Here is a 19,788-nt window from a genome sequence, read left to right on the forward strand (position 1 = left end):
AACCACAAACCAAAACATCAAATTCTTGATCATGAGGCAAACAGAGAACTCAGTAAAGCATTAATACCATCACAGTCAAGATCATCACCAGCAAATTATTCCTTCAACATGGCACTACTCTTCACATTACAAAACACAACAAAGCAATAAAGATCCGTTGTCCAGAATTTGACAATTTGCAAAGAGATCCAGTAGCCAGACCTTCCAACTGTCTCCTCGTAGTACAATCCACAGTGACTAACCACCGTCTGGAGCGTCCAGCCTCATCACACTGACCAGTCTTCACCCAATTACACGGCCTCACCACCAAGGGAGGTAATCAAGGATGGACAGGGGGCGTGGCAGTCATTCAGGCGTGTGTATCGGCAACATTCAATCTGACACAAATTACACCCTTGAACGATGTAACTTTTCTCAAGCCTAATGCAACGGTTGTAATTTTCCGTTTGACTGATCCGGCAAACACTAGGTTATAAGCTTTCCTCACGGCTGGTGTCCCGCCCCGACTCCATTACAGCCTACCTGGACCTTATGTGGCTCCCCCTGGTGGCACATCAATACCTCCGCCCAGGAATAGGGAACAAATTCAGGTGCCTCTCATTAAAGCCTATGATATACCTTGTCTGAATCTGATCGTTCACAAGCTACTAATTACCTCGCAATGGTATCCCATGGGGGATAATTTCCTCCTGGTCTGCCAATCAACTAAAGGCGAATTTGATAAGATAATGGCGCAGTTATCAGTCGATGAATCACTAGCGTATCAACAAATTATAGGAATTAGTCTTCTTCTAGAGCAGCAGACAAAATTCACCATATCTAGAGATGAGAGAGCGCGGCTTGGACAGACGACCCAAATATAGCGTGGTGTCTTATTGTACATGAAACAGGCCTAGCTATGTAATGACTGATTATAGGGGCTCGTTAAGTGTCTTTGAAATCGTAGCTCGTTAACATTCGTCCCGCTTGCAGACTCTTTAAATGTCGGATTAGAGAACACACTGCTGTCTGCAGCTGAAAGTTTCTTTGAACGTGTAAAAATTGACTTTTACTTCAAATTCAATTTGGAATGGCAGCGTATAATCACAGGGCGACTCCAAGGGGACAAAAAACTTGTACATTTATTTTTTAAAATCCATACTTCAATCTAATGTGCAAAGGTGATAGCCCCGATATTTTTACAATCCGTGAGTGAGTGAGTGAGTGAGTGAGTGAGTGAGTGAGTGAGTGAGTGAGTGAGTGAGTGAGTGAGTGAGTGAACAACACTGTAATCCACAATATCCCGGCTGTTATACGGCCACCTGTAGCATTATGGGCTTGGCCTTACCTACCAATGTTTACTTGTGTGGGTAATGATCCATGCCATCAAGATACAGTGAGTGAGTGAGTTGGGGTTAACGCCGCTTTTAACAGTATTCCAGTTATATCACAGCCTGTCAGCTTGATGTGGGAGGAAAGCCCGAAGTGATGCAGGTCTGAGACGTTTACCACTTCGGTGAAACCCACGAGCACGGGTATGGTGCTGACAAACCTAGAAACATAATCAGGGTTAACCAGGATTCTAACCCACAATCATTGGTTTCTGGCGTGCCCAAGGGATGCAACTCTGCACAGCGAATTACGGCGCCTTAGACGACTGGGCTACCCGTGCCCCCCCATCAAGATACAAGGACCTGAGGCTATCACAATAGAGAGAGACTGGAAATGACCAGAATGTTAACATTAAGCGAGTTATTATGGCTTTATGCTTCTTTCTATACTTTCTTCAGCAAAAACTGGACTAAATACATCTTTTTCAAAGCCCTTGAAACGTTGGCCTTGAAACTGGCCATTTCCTCTAAAACCTCACTGGCTGCTCTAAGGATATCATGGCACTGCAACAGCAAGAGTGGGCTTCCTACTATCCTCCAGTGGTCAGAATGTGCTCGGATCTGAGCAGAGATTGTGGAGTTTCAAGTTACAAAATGACATTCCATTAACAGGCTCAGTGCTGGTCCTTATCCAGAGGGGCCTTGGGGTGGCTTATCTTAAGACATATAACGGAGATCATATAACCAAACAAAAACCACTGTGTAACAAAGTATTAATGCTTTGTACCCAGGAATGAGATCCACATTGTTAACCGATGAGGGAATGCTTCAGCCACATGGCCACAAATTAGGTGAATCCGTGTGGAGAGTGACTGAATCAGAATGTTTCATGTCCCCATGGGCAACTTTAACACAATGACGATCAAGTAACCCAGGTGATCCCAGCAAACCAATGTCAGATTATGCCAACACTTAAACAGGAGGCACTATTGTTTCCAGAACGATTCTCACACAAAAATTTAAAAAAAATAAAAACAAAACTCTTCACCCTTAACTCCCAAACGTCCCGAACATATTCAACAGACACACAGAACAATGAAAAGTACCTTGTCCATGCTTGAGTGTTCCTTCTGTGTGAGCCGAGTGGAGATCAGATGCCAAGCTGCACACATTCGCTACACGGACATTCATATTCTCCTCAGTCTCTCCATTAGCATAAATGCAAACTGATGGGATTACTAGTTTATATTGACATTCACAACATAACATTTCATCACGCCATGTTCCACAACACACGTTTCCATGCCCTGTCAGTATACATAAAAGCCTCTACAGCTATACAATAGAATACATAATAATATTTATAATTTTTTTATCAAACCATTGAAACTTGACAAGAATAACAATTAGCATTATCTATTGTCCATTCCAAATGAAAATTTAAAAATATGCAACGAGACATTTATGATGAAGCAAAAAGCACCTGGCATGAAATCCAATATGGCTTCAAATACAGGGCTGATCCTCTTCATCTGATAAATTCATTTGTCAACAAGAAAAAATATGTCCACCAATTCCAAGAGGACTCAAAGAATTTGACAAATGATGCTTGCCTTTTTTCCAAGGGTCACATCAAGGTGATCAAATTCTTTTCACCACTATTTTGCTTTTACGCCCAATGGAATCTGTTTCAGCAGATAATCGTGACTGATTATTCTCTGGCCTTGACGTTTTATACTTAAACAAAACCTATCCCCCAAAATCCAAGATTCTTTCCACGTAGACTTCCAATGATAAATTGCAAACAAGTAATATCATTAAAAATTATCTTCTTTAACATCGTCTCGGCGAAACAGTTGTGTTCTATGCAACAAATTGGAGCCCCAAGATCTCTCTATATACCAGCGCCTAACTAGTTGACAATTTTTTGGTCTACGTTGTTCCAATTATTGGAAACATTGGGAGCAAAGCGGCCGGTATTCAAGTATTTATCATGGAGCGATATGCCTGCCCTAGTACTGTCACCCAAGAGGAGGACGACTGTTCGGGATGACAATTAGATGGTGCCAATGGGGTTTGTCCTTAGGGATGAGGCCAAATCCACTTGGGCTGTGAAATAACAAGTGTATTTGCCGCTCAAATTATAGACCTCGGGGAAATTCTATGTGGAGGCAAATGAAATTTATTGGAAATTCTATTTTTCTTGTTGATGAGAGTTCCTCGCGTTGATTGTCGCCCCGGTGTGCAGTGTGCGCAAATTGGATCTTGATTTCACTGCGAATAATGCAATTTTCATGCAAACTGCTCGGGAGTCATGGCACAGGGTACTGTTGCAACCGTGACCCCAATCAGTATCCGTGATGGCTCCCCAGGGACCAATAGGCCCATGAATATCAGGGAGACTCTAGGCATGCTACGATCAGTGTCATAAATTGTTTGGAGTCCCAGGGGTTTATTCATGCCAACACAGACAGCTACCTTCAAACACCATTCCATCTCATGTCCGTCGACAAGGTAAAACTTTTACAACTCCCTGTACACCAGCCACCGCCACACCGTGTATGGCGGCTAAAAAGGTTTCGTGGCAAATTCATCATAAAGAGGCTACTGTGAACAAGACGGGCCTCACGAGTGTCAATCAGCCAATCAAATCGGGTCTCCTTCCCTGTGATCTCTGTATTAAAACTGTAGTCTCTCGCACACATTAACATCCTCTGAAGCGACTTGATGGCGATCACTGTATCCGCATCCTTTGAAGGGTAGCAGGGAACTATCAAATCAAACTCAACGCGTTAATATGTGGATCTATAAATAATGTGTTTATCAGTAGTGGCTGGTTGGCAAGTTTAACACCTAATTATCGCGTTAGTGCTAAAGCTCTGAAATCCAATTGCGCGTAATTACCTAACATAAAGGCTTGATTATCTTGTTCTGTAGTGTTAACAAGCTTTCTTATCTTAGACTCTTCAAAGACACACATACATTACTGGCGGCTGAAGGCTCACTTTCAGGCATAAATACCACATTAACCAAAAACATCCCCAATTTCTTCAGTTTCAAGAGAGGAATGCAACAGCTTCTAAAGTTAAAGTCAAAATTCTTGATTTATATCTGTCAAGCATAAAAAATCAAGCTCTGTGTAAAAAAATCAAATGAGCATCCGTGTTCAAGTGCGGTGAGTGCATTTGGATGAAAAGATAGAATTTGACATTAACTGTTCGTAAAATAAGCTCCTACCAAATCAAATTATGTTATTTATAAAAGAGTGAAAATAATCTTAGACCTCAAACAAGATTAAAATCTCTTCAAGGTTAGGAGTTTGTCTTCTGTAATATTTCTTGAAGCTAATTCGTATCCAGATTACAAGGCACTCTGAAACAAAGGCTTTGACCTTCACTTTAATAACAAATTCGCAGGAGTTAAATTGCTTTTATTTTTAACCTCCACAAAAAGTTAGCACCAAGATTACCGAAGCCTAAATTCCTGTTTGATTTTCAGTAATGTAATCTTGGTAGCTTGTTACAAATGTAATCATCTCTTGTAAAAAACAATCGAAGGTCAGAAAAGTAAGCAAAGTTGGACGAACTTGTTTCACAAGTCAAACAGCGTGAAATGAACACCTCGTCATATCTCATCATAGAATAATTATCTGTTTCAAAAAATAAAAGTTAAAAAAATTGTTGACAAGATTAGTCCATTTTCAGGGAGAGGGGGAAAGGGCTAATCATATCTCAATTTGTACATCTGTACGGTCTGTAAATAATCGAGTCTGGACCAGACAATCCAGTGATTGACATCATGAGCATCGATCCATGCAATTGGGATTCAATTGATGATATGCGAGCCTGACCATCCGATCCCGTTAGTTGCCTTCTACGACAAGCATGGGTTGCTGAAGACCTATTCTTCCCCAGAATCTTCACGGGTCTATCAATATATCAACTCAGAAGTAATCATGACAAATTAACTATAGAGAAAGGAAAGAACAAGGTGGTTCTGAACCTTTTTGGAGAAGTATATATCAAAATAAGATTAATTATTCTGCATGTTTAGAGATAAAAAAAACCCAACAACTATGTAGACCTACAACTTAAAAGATAACATTAACTAAATTGATCCATTAAATGTTTAGAATTGAATTTTCGGCCTTCTCATTGTCCATCATAACCATGGTTATTATAATAAATGTAAACATTTCTGTGTAGGTGCATTATGAGTGAGTGAGTGAGTAGTGTTTTACGCCGCTTTTAGCAATATTCCAGCAATATCACGGCGGGGGACACCAGAAATGGGCTTCACACATTGTACCCATGTCGGGAATCGAACCCGGGTCTTCGGCGTGACGAGCGAACGCTTTAACCACTAGGCTACCCGACCGCCCCAGGTGCATTATGAATTTAGTATCGATATTCATATAAAATCTAAACATTTTAGTTAGTGTGATTGAAGCCAAAATACAGGATTTATGGCAGATATGTAATAGAGGTAGAAGTTTCAAATTGTAAACATTTCTGTGTAGGTGCATTATGAATTTAGTATCGATATTCATATATATGTGTTGATGCAGTATCGACATAAAAAATTACCGATACATTGATATCGCGATAAATGTCAATTTTTATTATAAGCTATAATGTTGCTTACATCAATAGGTTGTAAATATCACAGGTGATATCTATCTCGCATTGACCGAACTATCGACCTTCACAGCTGCAATGACAGGCAAAGCCACCCACAGGTAAATCTCTTAAGCAGGTGTAAATGTCATTAAGGAAGGTGTTAGGCCATATTGTGCTTATAAACCAACTGGAAGAATAAAATCTCATACCATAATGAGGAATCAAAGCTTTATGAGATTTTAAGCCATCTGGCGGATTAGTAGGATTTTGTGTTAAACTGTTCCATCTGGCGAATCGAAATCTGATCTGGTATGTGTTGGAAATTAACAAAAGCTGTCGTTATTAATGTGTAATCAGACCTTTTGATTGTCAAAGCATATTTCACAGATCCGTCACAGGAACACAATAATACTATCTGTTAGCCTGATAACCCATTTTCATTAATTCCACGACATAAAAATTGAACGTATCTTCTTTCAGAAGCCATTTAGTCTCATTATCATCTTCAGTCAACAGTTTATGGGTATCATCCATTTCCTCTTTCCTGATGCTATCATCATCATCAATAAAAAACTAGATCATTAACATAATAATGGTAACAGTAACCCAAGTCTTCAAGGAATGCCAACCGTTTCATTATAGCATTATAATAATGTGTGAGTTGGTTTAAAGGCGCCTTCCTATCACAGCAGGGGAACACAAGGTATGAGTACCTATCTAGGGAATGAAACCCAGATTCTAAGTGTGACAAGCTGATGCCTTGACCATAAGGCTACCCATTGACCTCTTTTACGATTAAAATGATAGAATTCACAATCATGTTATCAAAACTTCCCCCTATTTCAATCCAAATGTTAGAACTGGCTAAAAAGATCGATAAATCGGAAATAGCTTCGATCGGAAGAAATATTTATGATTATCGACATGAAAATTATGTCATCAATAATATCTTACACAACCTATTGTGATGAAATAACGTTTTAATTTACCGAAGCAGACTTGTTTTTTAACATTGCTGAAGACGACAAGCAGTCGATTTTATCTTAAATGTCCACAAAGTAATCAATGCAAAATTGTGTCACCAGTGACGTGAAATATGTTCTTTTGTCTCTGAGCTTTTTCATTTTTGCTCAGTTACTTCTCTTGTACTTATTGACAATTGATTGCTATTTCGTGAACGATTATCGATCTGTAAGAATTATATATCAATAGCCATCCCTACCAAATGTGCATCATCATCATCATCATCATCATCATCATTCTAACCACCCAGCCACCTACCATCCAGTTTAAGTAACAAAATCCTAATAATCATAATCCTACTCATCATCACATCAATTTTACTCACAATTCCAACCTATTTCACTCCAAGTTTGCATAACGCAAATATGAAAATAATCCTGATCATGACATTATCCATTGTGAACAAGACTTACAAATCCTTCCTCAACCATGTACGTTCATACACACGGGCTAAAGCGTTCATTTCCCTCAGCTCTAAAACACTAAGTGGTTCCAACAGCTTCGTTCCTTTCCTTCTATCATGTTTACTGGACTCGCTGGGGGAAGGATAAAGGCCCTTGGACTCAACAACTGACATAAGTGGGTGTGCTACAACGTGTACACAAACTGATCACAGCACAACTTGCAGCACAACTATGCATCAGGAAGCAATAACGCTCTGACAATAAAACTGTAAACGTTCAATCAGGTTCACAAGTTCAACTTTCTAAGACTCTTGAAACTTGCCTCCACTTTAATGCACATCTGTACGATGTCCTCCACAACTTCCTTATTAAGAACACAAATACAAAACTTAAAAAAACTCAATTGGATTCCGGCCATAAAATACTGGCTCCAAACTTTTCAATCTTGCCTGGGAGATAACATGTCATATTTTCATGAATCTAGACAGTTGTTCAATGTTTTTTTAAAATTCAGCACAACCAGTTTAATCTTCAGGATATAAATAATCGAACCAGTATGTATATTCGAAAATGAAAACTCACATTCTGTTGGCAGAGACAATATCCAGGTCAGCAATGTTAAAGAAATCGACACAAGGGCCAGACAACCAGTAATTTCATATTCATACGTCAATATTAGTCCAAATCCTGCAATTTGCGAAGCGGAGGCTGGAAACCTGTGATACTGACGACTGATTGACGGCAATAAGCACCAAACTGACAGCATAAAGCCCCTGATTCAACATGTACATGACAGTTATGCAATTCTCTTAGCTGAAATGGACGACATAAACCCCATATCAGATTGAGGCTCCCAGGAGTCAGGTCTTCTGTAACCTGTATTATACATTACAACACCAACATGGAGAAACATCCATAACTACCGGCCAATATCTGACGCAAGATGGATCAAATACATTTCACTTACATAAACACCTTTCATAAAATGTGTAACATTTGCCTGACCCTTGCTAAAGTGGTCTAACACTCATATGAACCCCCTGGGCATGGTTTAAGTGATACTTACATGAAATAAACATATGTAATAACACTTGCAACCAGTCACTCTGCATTAATCAGCTGGATCTGTTATGTACTTAATGTGCCATTGACATGTAATAGACCTCAAATGTCATAATCAGTCTTGACATGTTTCCATACTTCTGATTATGAAGATCTGGAGAATTTGGGGATTTTAGGCTAAGATGAATTTCTTCCGAAGGCAGCAGCAATATCGTAACAAAAAACAGTAACCATTTTTTCACAACTATCTTTAGAAATTTTAGACTTGTAGCAGGAAAAAACGTAAAAAATTCCATCTGTGAAGAACAGTTAAGAAACTGAAGTAGGAAACATCTATTGAAACATATATCGCCACTCAAAAAATGTGTCACTGGACCCCAAAACAATAGGAAAGACGCAATGAAAAATTAATCTTACAAAGACATCTGACTCATGTATCAGTATCACTTCATTTCATAGCAGAATAGAAACCAATCCAAGATCAAGAGTCCTAAAAAAGCCTATTTTCTTTGAATGAAACGAAACAAATATCTCTTCTCAATAGATCCATTACAAGGATTGATTGTTAGAAACCAAAATCTGAACCATTATGCAGGCATCATTTTCTTGAAATAAAAATATTTGTGTTCTCATTTGTACAAAGACATTATTGAAGTATAAGATTATTGAGAAATAAGATATTCAAATAATATTTCTATCAGTACAGGCAGAAAAGTGAAACATGAGGTAGATAATGATCTTCTAATGATTTTGGAATAAATCAGAAATTCTATCTAGGAATTTTAGAACCCAATAAGAAAGTTTCAAGGTAATTTGACTTCGGTAAGATGTAGCACATCTGTGCAATTATTGGTGTATCAGCCATTTTCAATGAAATCTGGTCCTAAGAAACTTCCCCCAACCTCATCTACCATTACTCAACCTGCTATCACAATCTTGTTTCTAAACTGTCTCATTCCTACCTCCATGTCGTGTCCTGCTCAACAATCATCCATTTGCCCACCTCACACCAACCCTCACCTTCCATTTCCCCACCTCAAATAATCCTCCACTTTCTATGACCTTAAATTTCCCCACCTCAAATAATCCTCCACTTTCTATGACCTTAAATTTCCCCACCTCAAATAATCCTCCACTTTCTATGACCTTAAATTTCCCCACCTCAAATCATCTTCCACTTTATATATTACCTTCTATTTCTCCACATCCTCCACTTTATATCACGTTCCATTTACCCACCCTATATATCCTCCACTTCATATCACCGCCCATTTCCCAAACCCCATATAGCCTCCACTTCCAATTGCCTCCCTGTTACCCCACCCTATATATCCTCCACTTCATATCGCCTCCCATTTCCCCACCCCATATAGCATCCACTTCATATCGCCTCCCATTTCCCCACCCCACATAGCCTCCACTACATATCGCCTCCCATTTCCCCACCCCATATAGCCTCCACTTCATATTACCTCTCATTTCCCCCCCCCCATATAGCCTCCACTTCATACCACCTCCCATAACCCCACCCCATAAAGCCTCCACTTCATACCACCTCCCATCTCCCCACCCCATATAGCCTCCACTTCATACCACCTCCCATTTCCCCACCCCATATAGCCTCCACTTCATACCACCTCCCATTTCCCCACCCCATATAGCCTCCACTTCATACCACCTCCCATTTCCCCACCCCATATAGCCTCCCATTTCCCCTCCCCATATAGCCTCCACTTCATATCACCTCCCATTTCCCCACCCCATATAGCCTCCACTTCATATCGCCTCCCATTTCCCCACCCCATATAGCCTCCACTTCATATCGCCTCCCATTTCCCCACCCCATATAGCCTCCACTTCATATCGCCTCCCATTTCCCCACCCCAAATCATAGTCAGTTTAGTATCTCTCCTTATCCCTACCCCAGCTGTTCCCAATTGGCGAACCAATGACACCATCAAATCATGTTCCAAAAACCCTAAACATCCACCGGATTTCAAGACCAATTTACATCCACAGGAATTTCATAAACATCATCACAATGCCAGAGTTCTTTCTTTTGTCAGTCGATACACATAGAAAAATATGAGCTTGCAGGAAAACATGCAGGCATGATTGTATCATGGAAGTCGTACACAAGCCCCAATCTTAATAACAACCTGGTGGAATAGGCGCACACATAAATCATAGAAATACAGGTTTAACCTTATTAATAACCATAGTTCACCATAATAATAGATAGCCCCAGCTATGTTAACTGCTGTAGAAACATGACCTAGGTTTAAGTCAACACAGCAAGCAATAAGAGCAAACACACATACATCTCGTAGGCAATTATTATCGACACACCAATAACATGACAGGGGAAGGGTTGCTTCTGTCCAATGCCATTCTACTTACCTGCAATGTACCAGCCATTAAGAGCAATAGATGAGAACATGTTTCATCGCATGAACGATCAAAGACAAATTATTGGATTGGACTATTATGGTCAATCGCCCATAGCAAGATTGAACTCAGAATAGCTGTGAAAGTCCAGATATGTACAGACGAGGGACTGTATGTCCTAGGGTGGAGATGAGATATAACAGCAATTGACATGCTCGTGTGGACATAAATGCTTTCAGACGACAGATATTGGCATGAAGAAAAGCAGCAATTGTTTGAGATCAGAGAATTTTTGAAAAAAAACATGTTGATTTTTTTACTGTACATGTATGATGTGAAAACATTATATCATTCATGCAGCTTTTTTTATCAAATTAAATTAGGCGATCAAAGGATTAGTCATTTTATCATCACAAATGTTATTATATCTGCTGTACAGGTATATTAGGCAAGGCTGAGTACAGCGTGAGGCATATGAAAAATACAGCCACTCTGTGAACAATAAATGATTATTTCACACCGATCATGACGCATTCTAGGCTACACGACAAAAGCTTTGCAACGGGTTGAAAAGAAAATCACCAAAAAGACAATCTGCCCCACTTCACTGTAGCTCGATTACTACAAAGCCCAACAATGCCAGGACTGACAAAACAAGACAGCTTGTCCTCTGCTGCGGTCAGCCATACAACACACTGGACATTTAGTGGACACTCGAGCCGAGCAGGGTCAGCTTGAACCTTGCCACACAGACGAGGAAGAGTGATTCACGCGCTGGCCCTTTCACACTCGAGTAAACATGGCCGATACTCCACACTCTTTGAATGCAATTTTCTGTTCATCCCCCATGTCAATTTCAGAAATGGACGCGCAATATACAACAAAGCAATTGCTATCTACGACGGACATAAACTCGCCACCTACCTGGTCATCTTCACTCTCACTTTCACATTCAGGCTGAAAGAGTAGGAGACAAAGCTCATTAATATTCACGGAGCACAGTAAACAGGGCAAAGCATGATGGGTAAGGCTGACCTGCTAAAATATTGATCAGCTTCTATCGGCCCGCAATTGGCGTGACACGGAGCTACGCACGGCCTCTCCAGTTGTCGGATAACATGGGAGCTCTTCATTTATGTCAACCGTTTTCATCCTAATTGTTTGCCAACATCGGAAGCAGTCTGATAGGAGGTTGGTGGTGTGATACCCTTCTATCTTGGTACGATTGATCTGTATCTATCAGACCCATTTACACACAAATAACCATTAATTTCTGACAATGGAGTCAATACTGTTTAGTGAATAAAGGAGAGAGATTGCAATATTGATGTGTTAAGTGTACTCCCTTGGTTTTGTTTTCATTATTCCAATATAGCAGGGTTATTTCATTAGTATTTATGGATTCATAACAATTAAGTGCTCAATAAGCTGCCAAGCTTGGAGATCTCAATAACACAATTCTCTGTTGGTTTTATATGAGAATATTTTGTATCATAAGCAAAGATTTTATTTTGGGGATTTTATCGGATTAAATACTGCTTTGTATTACTTGTTTGGATTTTTAAATTTAAAAGTACATTGTTCCTATCATAAAATTATTATTGGTTTTCATTTTTCTTTTCATACACCATTTGAAAGTAACAATTATTGAATCATATATTTAATGTTCACAAGTTATATAACTTTACACAAAGAGCTCATTTTTTCTTTACATTCTCAGAAAACAAAATATTGCACGAGTAGTCAATGCAAAAAAAATCCTATTTCAACATAAGACAGAAAACCAAATAATTGGACGCCAAATCAAAGGTCAAAGTATTAAGAGAAAAAACATCTTAAAGCCCATCAATTTAACTGACATGATTCATCTCTTAAAAATCAAGGAAAGCAACAAGCCAAACTTCTTGACATAAAATGATTGCAGAATCAAACTCCATCACATAAGCGAGATTGACAACATCGTCCTGTCTCCAATGTCATTTGTCAGATTCATATCAAAGAAGAGCCATTTGAAAACAGTAGCCACGATCATTCGGCTGCTTTGCCTTCCATTTACTGGTATGCTTTTCTGACAAACTATCAATTTTAATCTGAAATTCAATATGGTTCTTTCTCTGATCTCAAATGATTACTTTCTCAGGTTAAAAACTTCGATCTGAACATGACAGCTTGAAAAGAATTTTACATTGATATTAGTATTGCTGATTTGATCAAAAAAATCTTAAAAGCATGTTTTGTCGAACCGGATCATTTCTCAAACCAATACCATAAATAGATTTTTACTTTGAAATTGAAATAAGAGGAACACATTACATCCTTGTGTTGAAAGATGGAAAGTAATTGAATACAATACTTTGGGGGCATTTTCTTTTTTTTAATGAATATTTAACACTTTTTGGGGCCCGGACACATTGTCTGATTCTTGTGGATTGTATATAATAAAAGTATTCAAGTCAGAAAACTTTGTTTATGATCTTAGACATCCAAAACAACAATGCCAGAAGGCTATTGCTGTTTCAAAGTTTGATTCCATGTACCGTACCAATTAAAAACATTCTTATCATTTGAATTCAGGTAATAATTAAAAAAACTTCTACTGAAAATCAGGTTCCATGCAGTGAGGAGTATTTAAAAAGACGCTTACAACCGATCTATTAGTTCTTTTGAAAAATGGAAAACACTCATTGATAAAAATCAAGAATAAAAACCTATCCTGACTTACAGTTTGAAAAAAACAATTATGAAAAAATGAGCTTCTCATGTAGAACTTATAAACATTTTTTCTTGGAGCAAGAACCAAATAACCCAATTTGGGACCATTCCATGAAGAAAGACCTATCATCATTAATTGAAACTACCATCATTGCTTTCCAAACTACGGTACTTCATTTAAATCGTATTTTCTAATTCACACCAAAGGCACTTGATCTTGATATAGTAGACGTCAATTCATCAATTATCCCTCCAAATACCAATAACATTAGTTAGGATCGTGTTCCCTTCAATTATCATCACCTAGCCAGACCTTGCAAACATGGTCTCCTTTTGCAGGTTTGTAATGATCGTTTGGTCATGCCTAGCACCCACAACAACCAATCACGGAGCCATTCTCTTGCGCTTCCTGCCTTTGTCATGGCAACTCCCTGTACGACCGCCATATTACTTCCAGCCGGCAAAAAAAGCAATTACGTCTGCTCCTGGTGCACGGAAACGGACAAGTTTTCCAGAGTGGTGCAATTTCCTGCGATGTGATTGGTGTTTGGAAACGACTGTTTGAGTTTGTCTTGTCGCTGGCTGGATGTCTTCAAACGGACATGTCCGTGGTATAGTTGGTGCGCGATAAGGTATTATGACTAGGACACAGCAGGCTGGGACAATCAATGCCTTCGCCGTCTATCGAGAAAGTCTTCTTCCTTGACCTTGCTCACTGCGACCTTGCATCAATTTTGACAACTCTGTCAAAATACCTCAACATTGAAATCTTAGACCATGGAATCACTGGATCATGGATGTGTCTGTTGAAAAAACAAAGTCTGACAGAGCTGCTTGTGACCTCACAATGTGCAACAGACCTGGCAGCTAACAGTGCCGTTTTTTTTACCCAATATATACACACAGTCTCATCTAGAGACTCCGACCACAATGGTCCCCTGTTAAACTGGATGGATCCTTCAAATGTGTCCAGATTTAGGGATGTCCACACTAGCAAGTGTCCAAACTAACAAAGAAAGCATGGAATAAATCAACATGTATGATATTCATCCAAACATGACCAAGTGGAGAAGTTTCCATATTAACAAAGTCTTGATATTTAAGGAGCAACTTCAAAATTCAAAAATAGCTACGAATTTCTGAAGTAAAAAACATACCTCAGGTTTCATCAAACACTTTTCTTAAAAATGAACATTCCCAAAATATGAAACAATTCAAATTTCCATTGTTTCATGTATTGTATTGTTCCTTCATGAATTATTAAACTATTAATTTTTACCAAATTGGCAAAAATTGACCAATAAATAATAGAACATAAATATGATAAAGCACAATTGATGATAAATCATGCTTATATTCAACTGTCATTCAACTGTCATTCAATCAGGCACTCATCCAGGATATTGGATTCTGGCAGGATGATTGGAAAACGTACGTTCCAAATTGAAAATTATATATTTTCTATGCTGAAAAACTCTACAGATTCCCATGCAAACTGATCACAAAATGTGGCTCAACATTTTGGTTCATGAAAAACAAGTCAGGGCTTAATAGGTTCTTGGTGTGGGCCTGATATTTTGATTTACATACTCCATGATAGAAGTTAGGTGTGTGGGTGGTTGGAATAAAAATGCCGCCCTCAGCAACATTCCAGCTATGACAGCGGCATGTAAATAACCAAGTTTGAACCAGACAAACCAGTGGTTGATATTATGAGCAGCAATCCATGTCATGGGGGTAAAATGACATGCTATCAAACCAAGTCAGGGAGCCTTACATCCTGATCTGGTAAGTCACCTCTTATGACCAGCGAAGAGGGCTGGGAACAAAATCTAATCCAGACACTCCATGGTGGATACAAGTCAGGTATATAGAGAGTTTTTGCCAAGCAACAATGAAAGCCAAGATGCCTCTGAAAAAGTTCTGCAGCTCACCTATATTTAATATACAGGAAGATTTAATATACAATTTGCAGCTAAAACGGACACAAAGTTGTATTTTGCAATTATTGAAACACAAACCTGTTGCCTTTAGTCTTAGTAACAAACCGTCAAGCAGCTAAACTTGTTTCAAATAGTTAAGTTAAATGCAGCTTTAAACATTATTCCAGCAGGGACACAAGAAATGGGCTTCACACATTGTACGCATGTGGGGATTCGAACCCGGGTCTTTGGCGTGACAAGTGAACATCTAAACCACTAGACTACCCCACCAATAATTCAAGGACCAATTGATAAACATAACATCTACAATCCATATCATGAGAGCTTTACATTATGTGTGAACACCTAGGGGTCAAGAGTCCCATTTCTTGTGGAATAGATGAGCCATGTATCAATCACAGTGCAGTGGACTTTTAGTACTTAGAATGAAGGGTCATTTGGGACTTGTGCAGGGGTCAGTGACAAGTGCTCTCAGACAAACTGAAACAATGTATTAGTGTTTCAAGGAGAGTATTACTCCATCGACATCATGAATACCAGTATCCATTTAAGCAATTTCTCGATACTATGAAATATCTTTATTACAGTGAAGGAAATTATCCAAAAATGCCTACAAGCCCAAATAGTGGTGTGAGTGAGTGAGTTGGGTTTTACGCCGCTTTTAACAGTATTCCAGTCATATCACGGCGTGTCAGCTTAATGTGGGAGAAAAGCCCGAAGTGATGCAGGTTTCAGACGTTTACCACTTCGGTGAAACCCACAAGCACGGGTATTGTGCTGACAAACCTAGAAACATAATTGGGGCGAAACGGGATTTGAACCCACAATCATAGGTTTCTGGCGTGCCCAAGGGACGCAACTCTGCACAGCGAATGGTGGTGCCTTAGACAACCGGGCCACCCCTGCCCCCCTGAATAGTGGTAACATATAGTGATACCCCTAAAATGTATCATACTCTACTTTAGCCCTTAGGATGACCTTAATATTAAAAAAATGGTCTGGGATAGTGCCCATACCTATATTTCTACTCCTCTGTCAAAACACAATCAACCTTGACAACTCTGTCCAATATGGTGTGTATACTCCATACACACAAGTTCCATCTTACAAAAAGTACAAAACTTTCTATCTCACTGTTCAAAGCTTAAAAACAAACTTGTCCTTCCTGAATAAAACAAACTTTTAACTTTAAAAAAAAAAAAATCCATATCAGAAAAAGATCTCTCATAAAGTTTTGACAAGCTACTGTCATAACATATAAGTTCTGCAAATATCAACCCCCAAACTCGAACCGTACAACACACACAGAGACAGCTATATGACAAGCAGAGAGATGCAAAAACACATCTTGAAAACAAAAAGGAAAGAAGGGATATCAGTTTGTTTCTTGAATAATAATATCTGTCAAGCGCCGAGCGTATTAACAATTCAAAAGAACTTGAGTGTCAGATTTCAGCTCGCTATCTCAGCTGCTTTGTTGGTTATTTTCTTATGCATCTACAAAGTCTACATCAAACTTGAACGCGACATAAAAAAATAGCCTTCATATCCATTTTTTTCCAACCAATCATTCTAAAGATTTCGTATGGAATATATTCCGAATGAGGAGAATTGCTGAAATAGATTGTTTTCAGGCCATTTCATGTGACAGTGATAGACAGGATGACGCACAACTCATGTCGATTTCACTAACGCAATCAATTTCTTTCTCAAATTCGCCACAAATATGTCAAATTTCGGTAAAATGATTGAAAAACAGCTGCTTTAATTCAATATAATAAAAATACCGACTAAGGACAAAAAAGACAGCTTTCCTGTTGAGGAATTGCAAGAAACTGCCCCTTAGTCAATAGAGACCGCTTTTACTCTCTAATCCGAGAACCTGTAGCCAAGATTTGTGAAAGTTTCGCATCATTTCTATATTGAAAAGAACGCCACTTGCTGTCAGTGAGCTCAGTTTGCTGTTAATATTATCCAATTGTCTTCACTGGCTTGATGGCTCAAGAAAATATAAGGTGTTGTAAAAAAACAGGACAGGAGCCTACTTAAATCAGATGCGAGCTGAACAGAGCTCCTTGTTGGAGTGCAGGGAGTCTGCAAACACGTCGCAAGTAGGGAGAATTGACGTACTTAAAGCAGGCAAGTCCACACATAGGGTATCTGGGTAGTTGGGTTGTAGTACTTACAATGTATCCTTGCCCCGAGCTGGAGTGAGTACTGGCCTGAAATGAGAAGGAAAGAAGATAAATATCATTGCTTTTATTCTCGAGGCTGCAGTGTTGAACAAGTGCAGAATAGGAGGACTGATACAAAGTTCTTGAATCGTAACTGTATGAAAGCTCTTCCGAGTAGGAGTGGGTATGCCGCTCCAATCAATGAACTGGGTAGTGTAATTGCTGTCTTAATTTTGAAAGGTTGTTTAACTACCTCTTAAGCACTGCGTTCTCTTCAAGACAAACCACTGAAGACTAAGTGGAAAGCTGTCTTGGACGTGGTTTTTCGCTTGCTGCCTATCAATGAGCATGCCAAGATCGGAATCGGGTCAATAATTGAATTTCGACAGGAGTGCTTCACCCTTCAACCCCCCTTGTTCGTTATCCGAACTGTGAGTGTTGATATGGAGGGCACACATGCACAGAATTGAAGCCGTGCGGCCATGTTGGGGCCCAAACTGACTTGAACATGACGAAACAAACGGTGCTCTCATTTACTGGGCGGCTGGGCGAGCGGGCCATGTTTTCAGTCTGAAAGCAAGGTATTGATTGATCGATGTCTGCAGAGAAGCATTCTGGGTAATTGATGAGTATCCCACCTCTATGCTTTCAACAGAGAAATGTCCTGCGCGGAACTGTATCTTTCTGGCCGATTTCGCCCCGTTACAGCCAAAATAATTACATTAATGCCCCTTGCTATTAATACCTCTCAACACATTCTCGTAGAATGGAAACATCGCGGCATGGGTTGGGTGCTTCCCATGGACGCTGTGTGATGTCGCAAGCCTCTAATTCTATCATTGTGATTTGGTTCCCCCTGGTCAAAGCATATCATGTCCAGCAATCAATATCACACTGTTTCCTCCATATTGTGAGGAAATAAACATTGCTGTCGGTCATAATTTGTTGGTGATATTTTCCCGATCGATAAGTCAGACGGGCATAAAATTCTGCATGGCCCTAATTAATTGTCAGCTCTCTCGCAAAATAACATATTGTGTGGAGATTACACTTTTCACAGACAGTAATTGTGGTCCATTATGCACAGTAACAAAGCCAGCAAGCTGAGAAATAAAAGGATAGGGAGAGTTGATAGATGTGACCCAACGACCCCTAAGGATAACAGCTTGCCCTTCTATAAATACCCTCTCTGCTGCAACCTCGTACAAATCTTCGGCAGAGTACACTTCAGCGCTATATTTTGCTATTGTTTATTCAAACACTTCTTTATACCTTGGAAGGCCATTATACTGTTGCCTATCACAGCGAAATCATATATTACTAATGCACAATCAACATCAAAAATGAATCTGACAAAAGCCATATTCTCGACAACTATTTTTGTCAAAGCAAAAAATATAAATTTATCTGAATTGCGAACGGCCAAGCATACTCATTTCTATCAAAATGCACTCACATATGTTCAAAAGGCATTTTTTCCCTTTTAGCAACAAAGCCATCATATTTCATCGACATTTAACAAAAACACCCTTCATGGTCTGCTTAAAGCTATCTACCAAGCAACTGTTAGTTTTAGTATATATCAATATTGTGGAGTAATCTAGCTATTAGCAATGGCAACACACAGTCTAGGAATTTATTGTAAGAAGAATTGTTTCTTTTCAAAGTGCAAGAAATAAAGGTGGCTTCCATTGTGTGCCAGTTTGAATCCAAGCTGACTTCTTTCCCCACATGTTGCAAGAATATGTTATTCATTAATGCAACAATCAATGAACACATTGCGCACAAATTCACATGCAAAAATATTTTCACACAATTTTATTATCTGCCAGCACAGCTTTTGATTCAATCTGTTTTTAAATATCTGTATCGGCAAGATCAATAAGCGAGTCCATATAATAATTCTCTTATGGGACACAGTACATTATATCACATCAGGTCAACATCTGCGAGAAAATGAGTGTGTGAAACGGGGAAAACGCACCAATGAAACAGGATTTGATGCTATCAAAAAGATAGAGATATATATGTTGGTCGTTGAATTTTCACATTAAAAGACAAGCTAGTTAAACGATGCATTGAGTTGAATGAGTTCCCACACCAAGCTACATGAAGTGTCTATCAAGAGATGACCCATTGTTCAGAAAAGGAAC

The 19,788-nt window shown here is 39.1% G+C and overlaps 1 protein-coding gene across 4 annotated transcripts in view; it reads right to left on the minus strand.

Annotated features, from left to right (window-relative positions):
• Positions 1-19,788, minus strand: part of LOC124142085 (autism susceptibility gene 2 protein homolog) — a 251,314-nt gene that overhangs the window by 65,115 nt on the left and 166,411 nt on the right. For 3 of the 4 annotated variants that reach the window (XM_046510350.2, XM_048381334.1, XM_046510353.2), the window contains 2 exons: positions 17,648-17,683; positions 11,731-11,763 (listed from right to left, as the gene is read on the minus strand). In XM_046510350.2, the coding sequence (XP_046366306.2) occupies positions 11,731-11,763; positions 17,648-17,683 (69 nt within the window). The remainder of the gene's footprint in view (positions 1-11,730; positions 11,764-17,647; positions 17,684-19,788) is intronic. The other variant, XM_046510351.2, reaches the window with a different exon arrangement.

The sequence above is a fragment of the Haliotis rufescens genome, unplaced genomic scaffold, assembly GCF_023055435.1.
Source record: "Haliotis rufescens isolate VD_foot unplaced genomic scaffold, xgHalRufe1.0.p SCAF_38, whole genome shotgun sequence".
Lineage (NCBI taxonomy): Eukaryota > Metazoa > Mollusca > Gastropoda > Lepetellida > Haliotidae > Haliotis > Haliotis rufescens.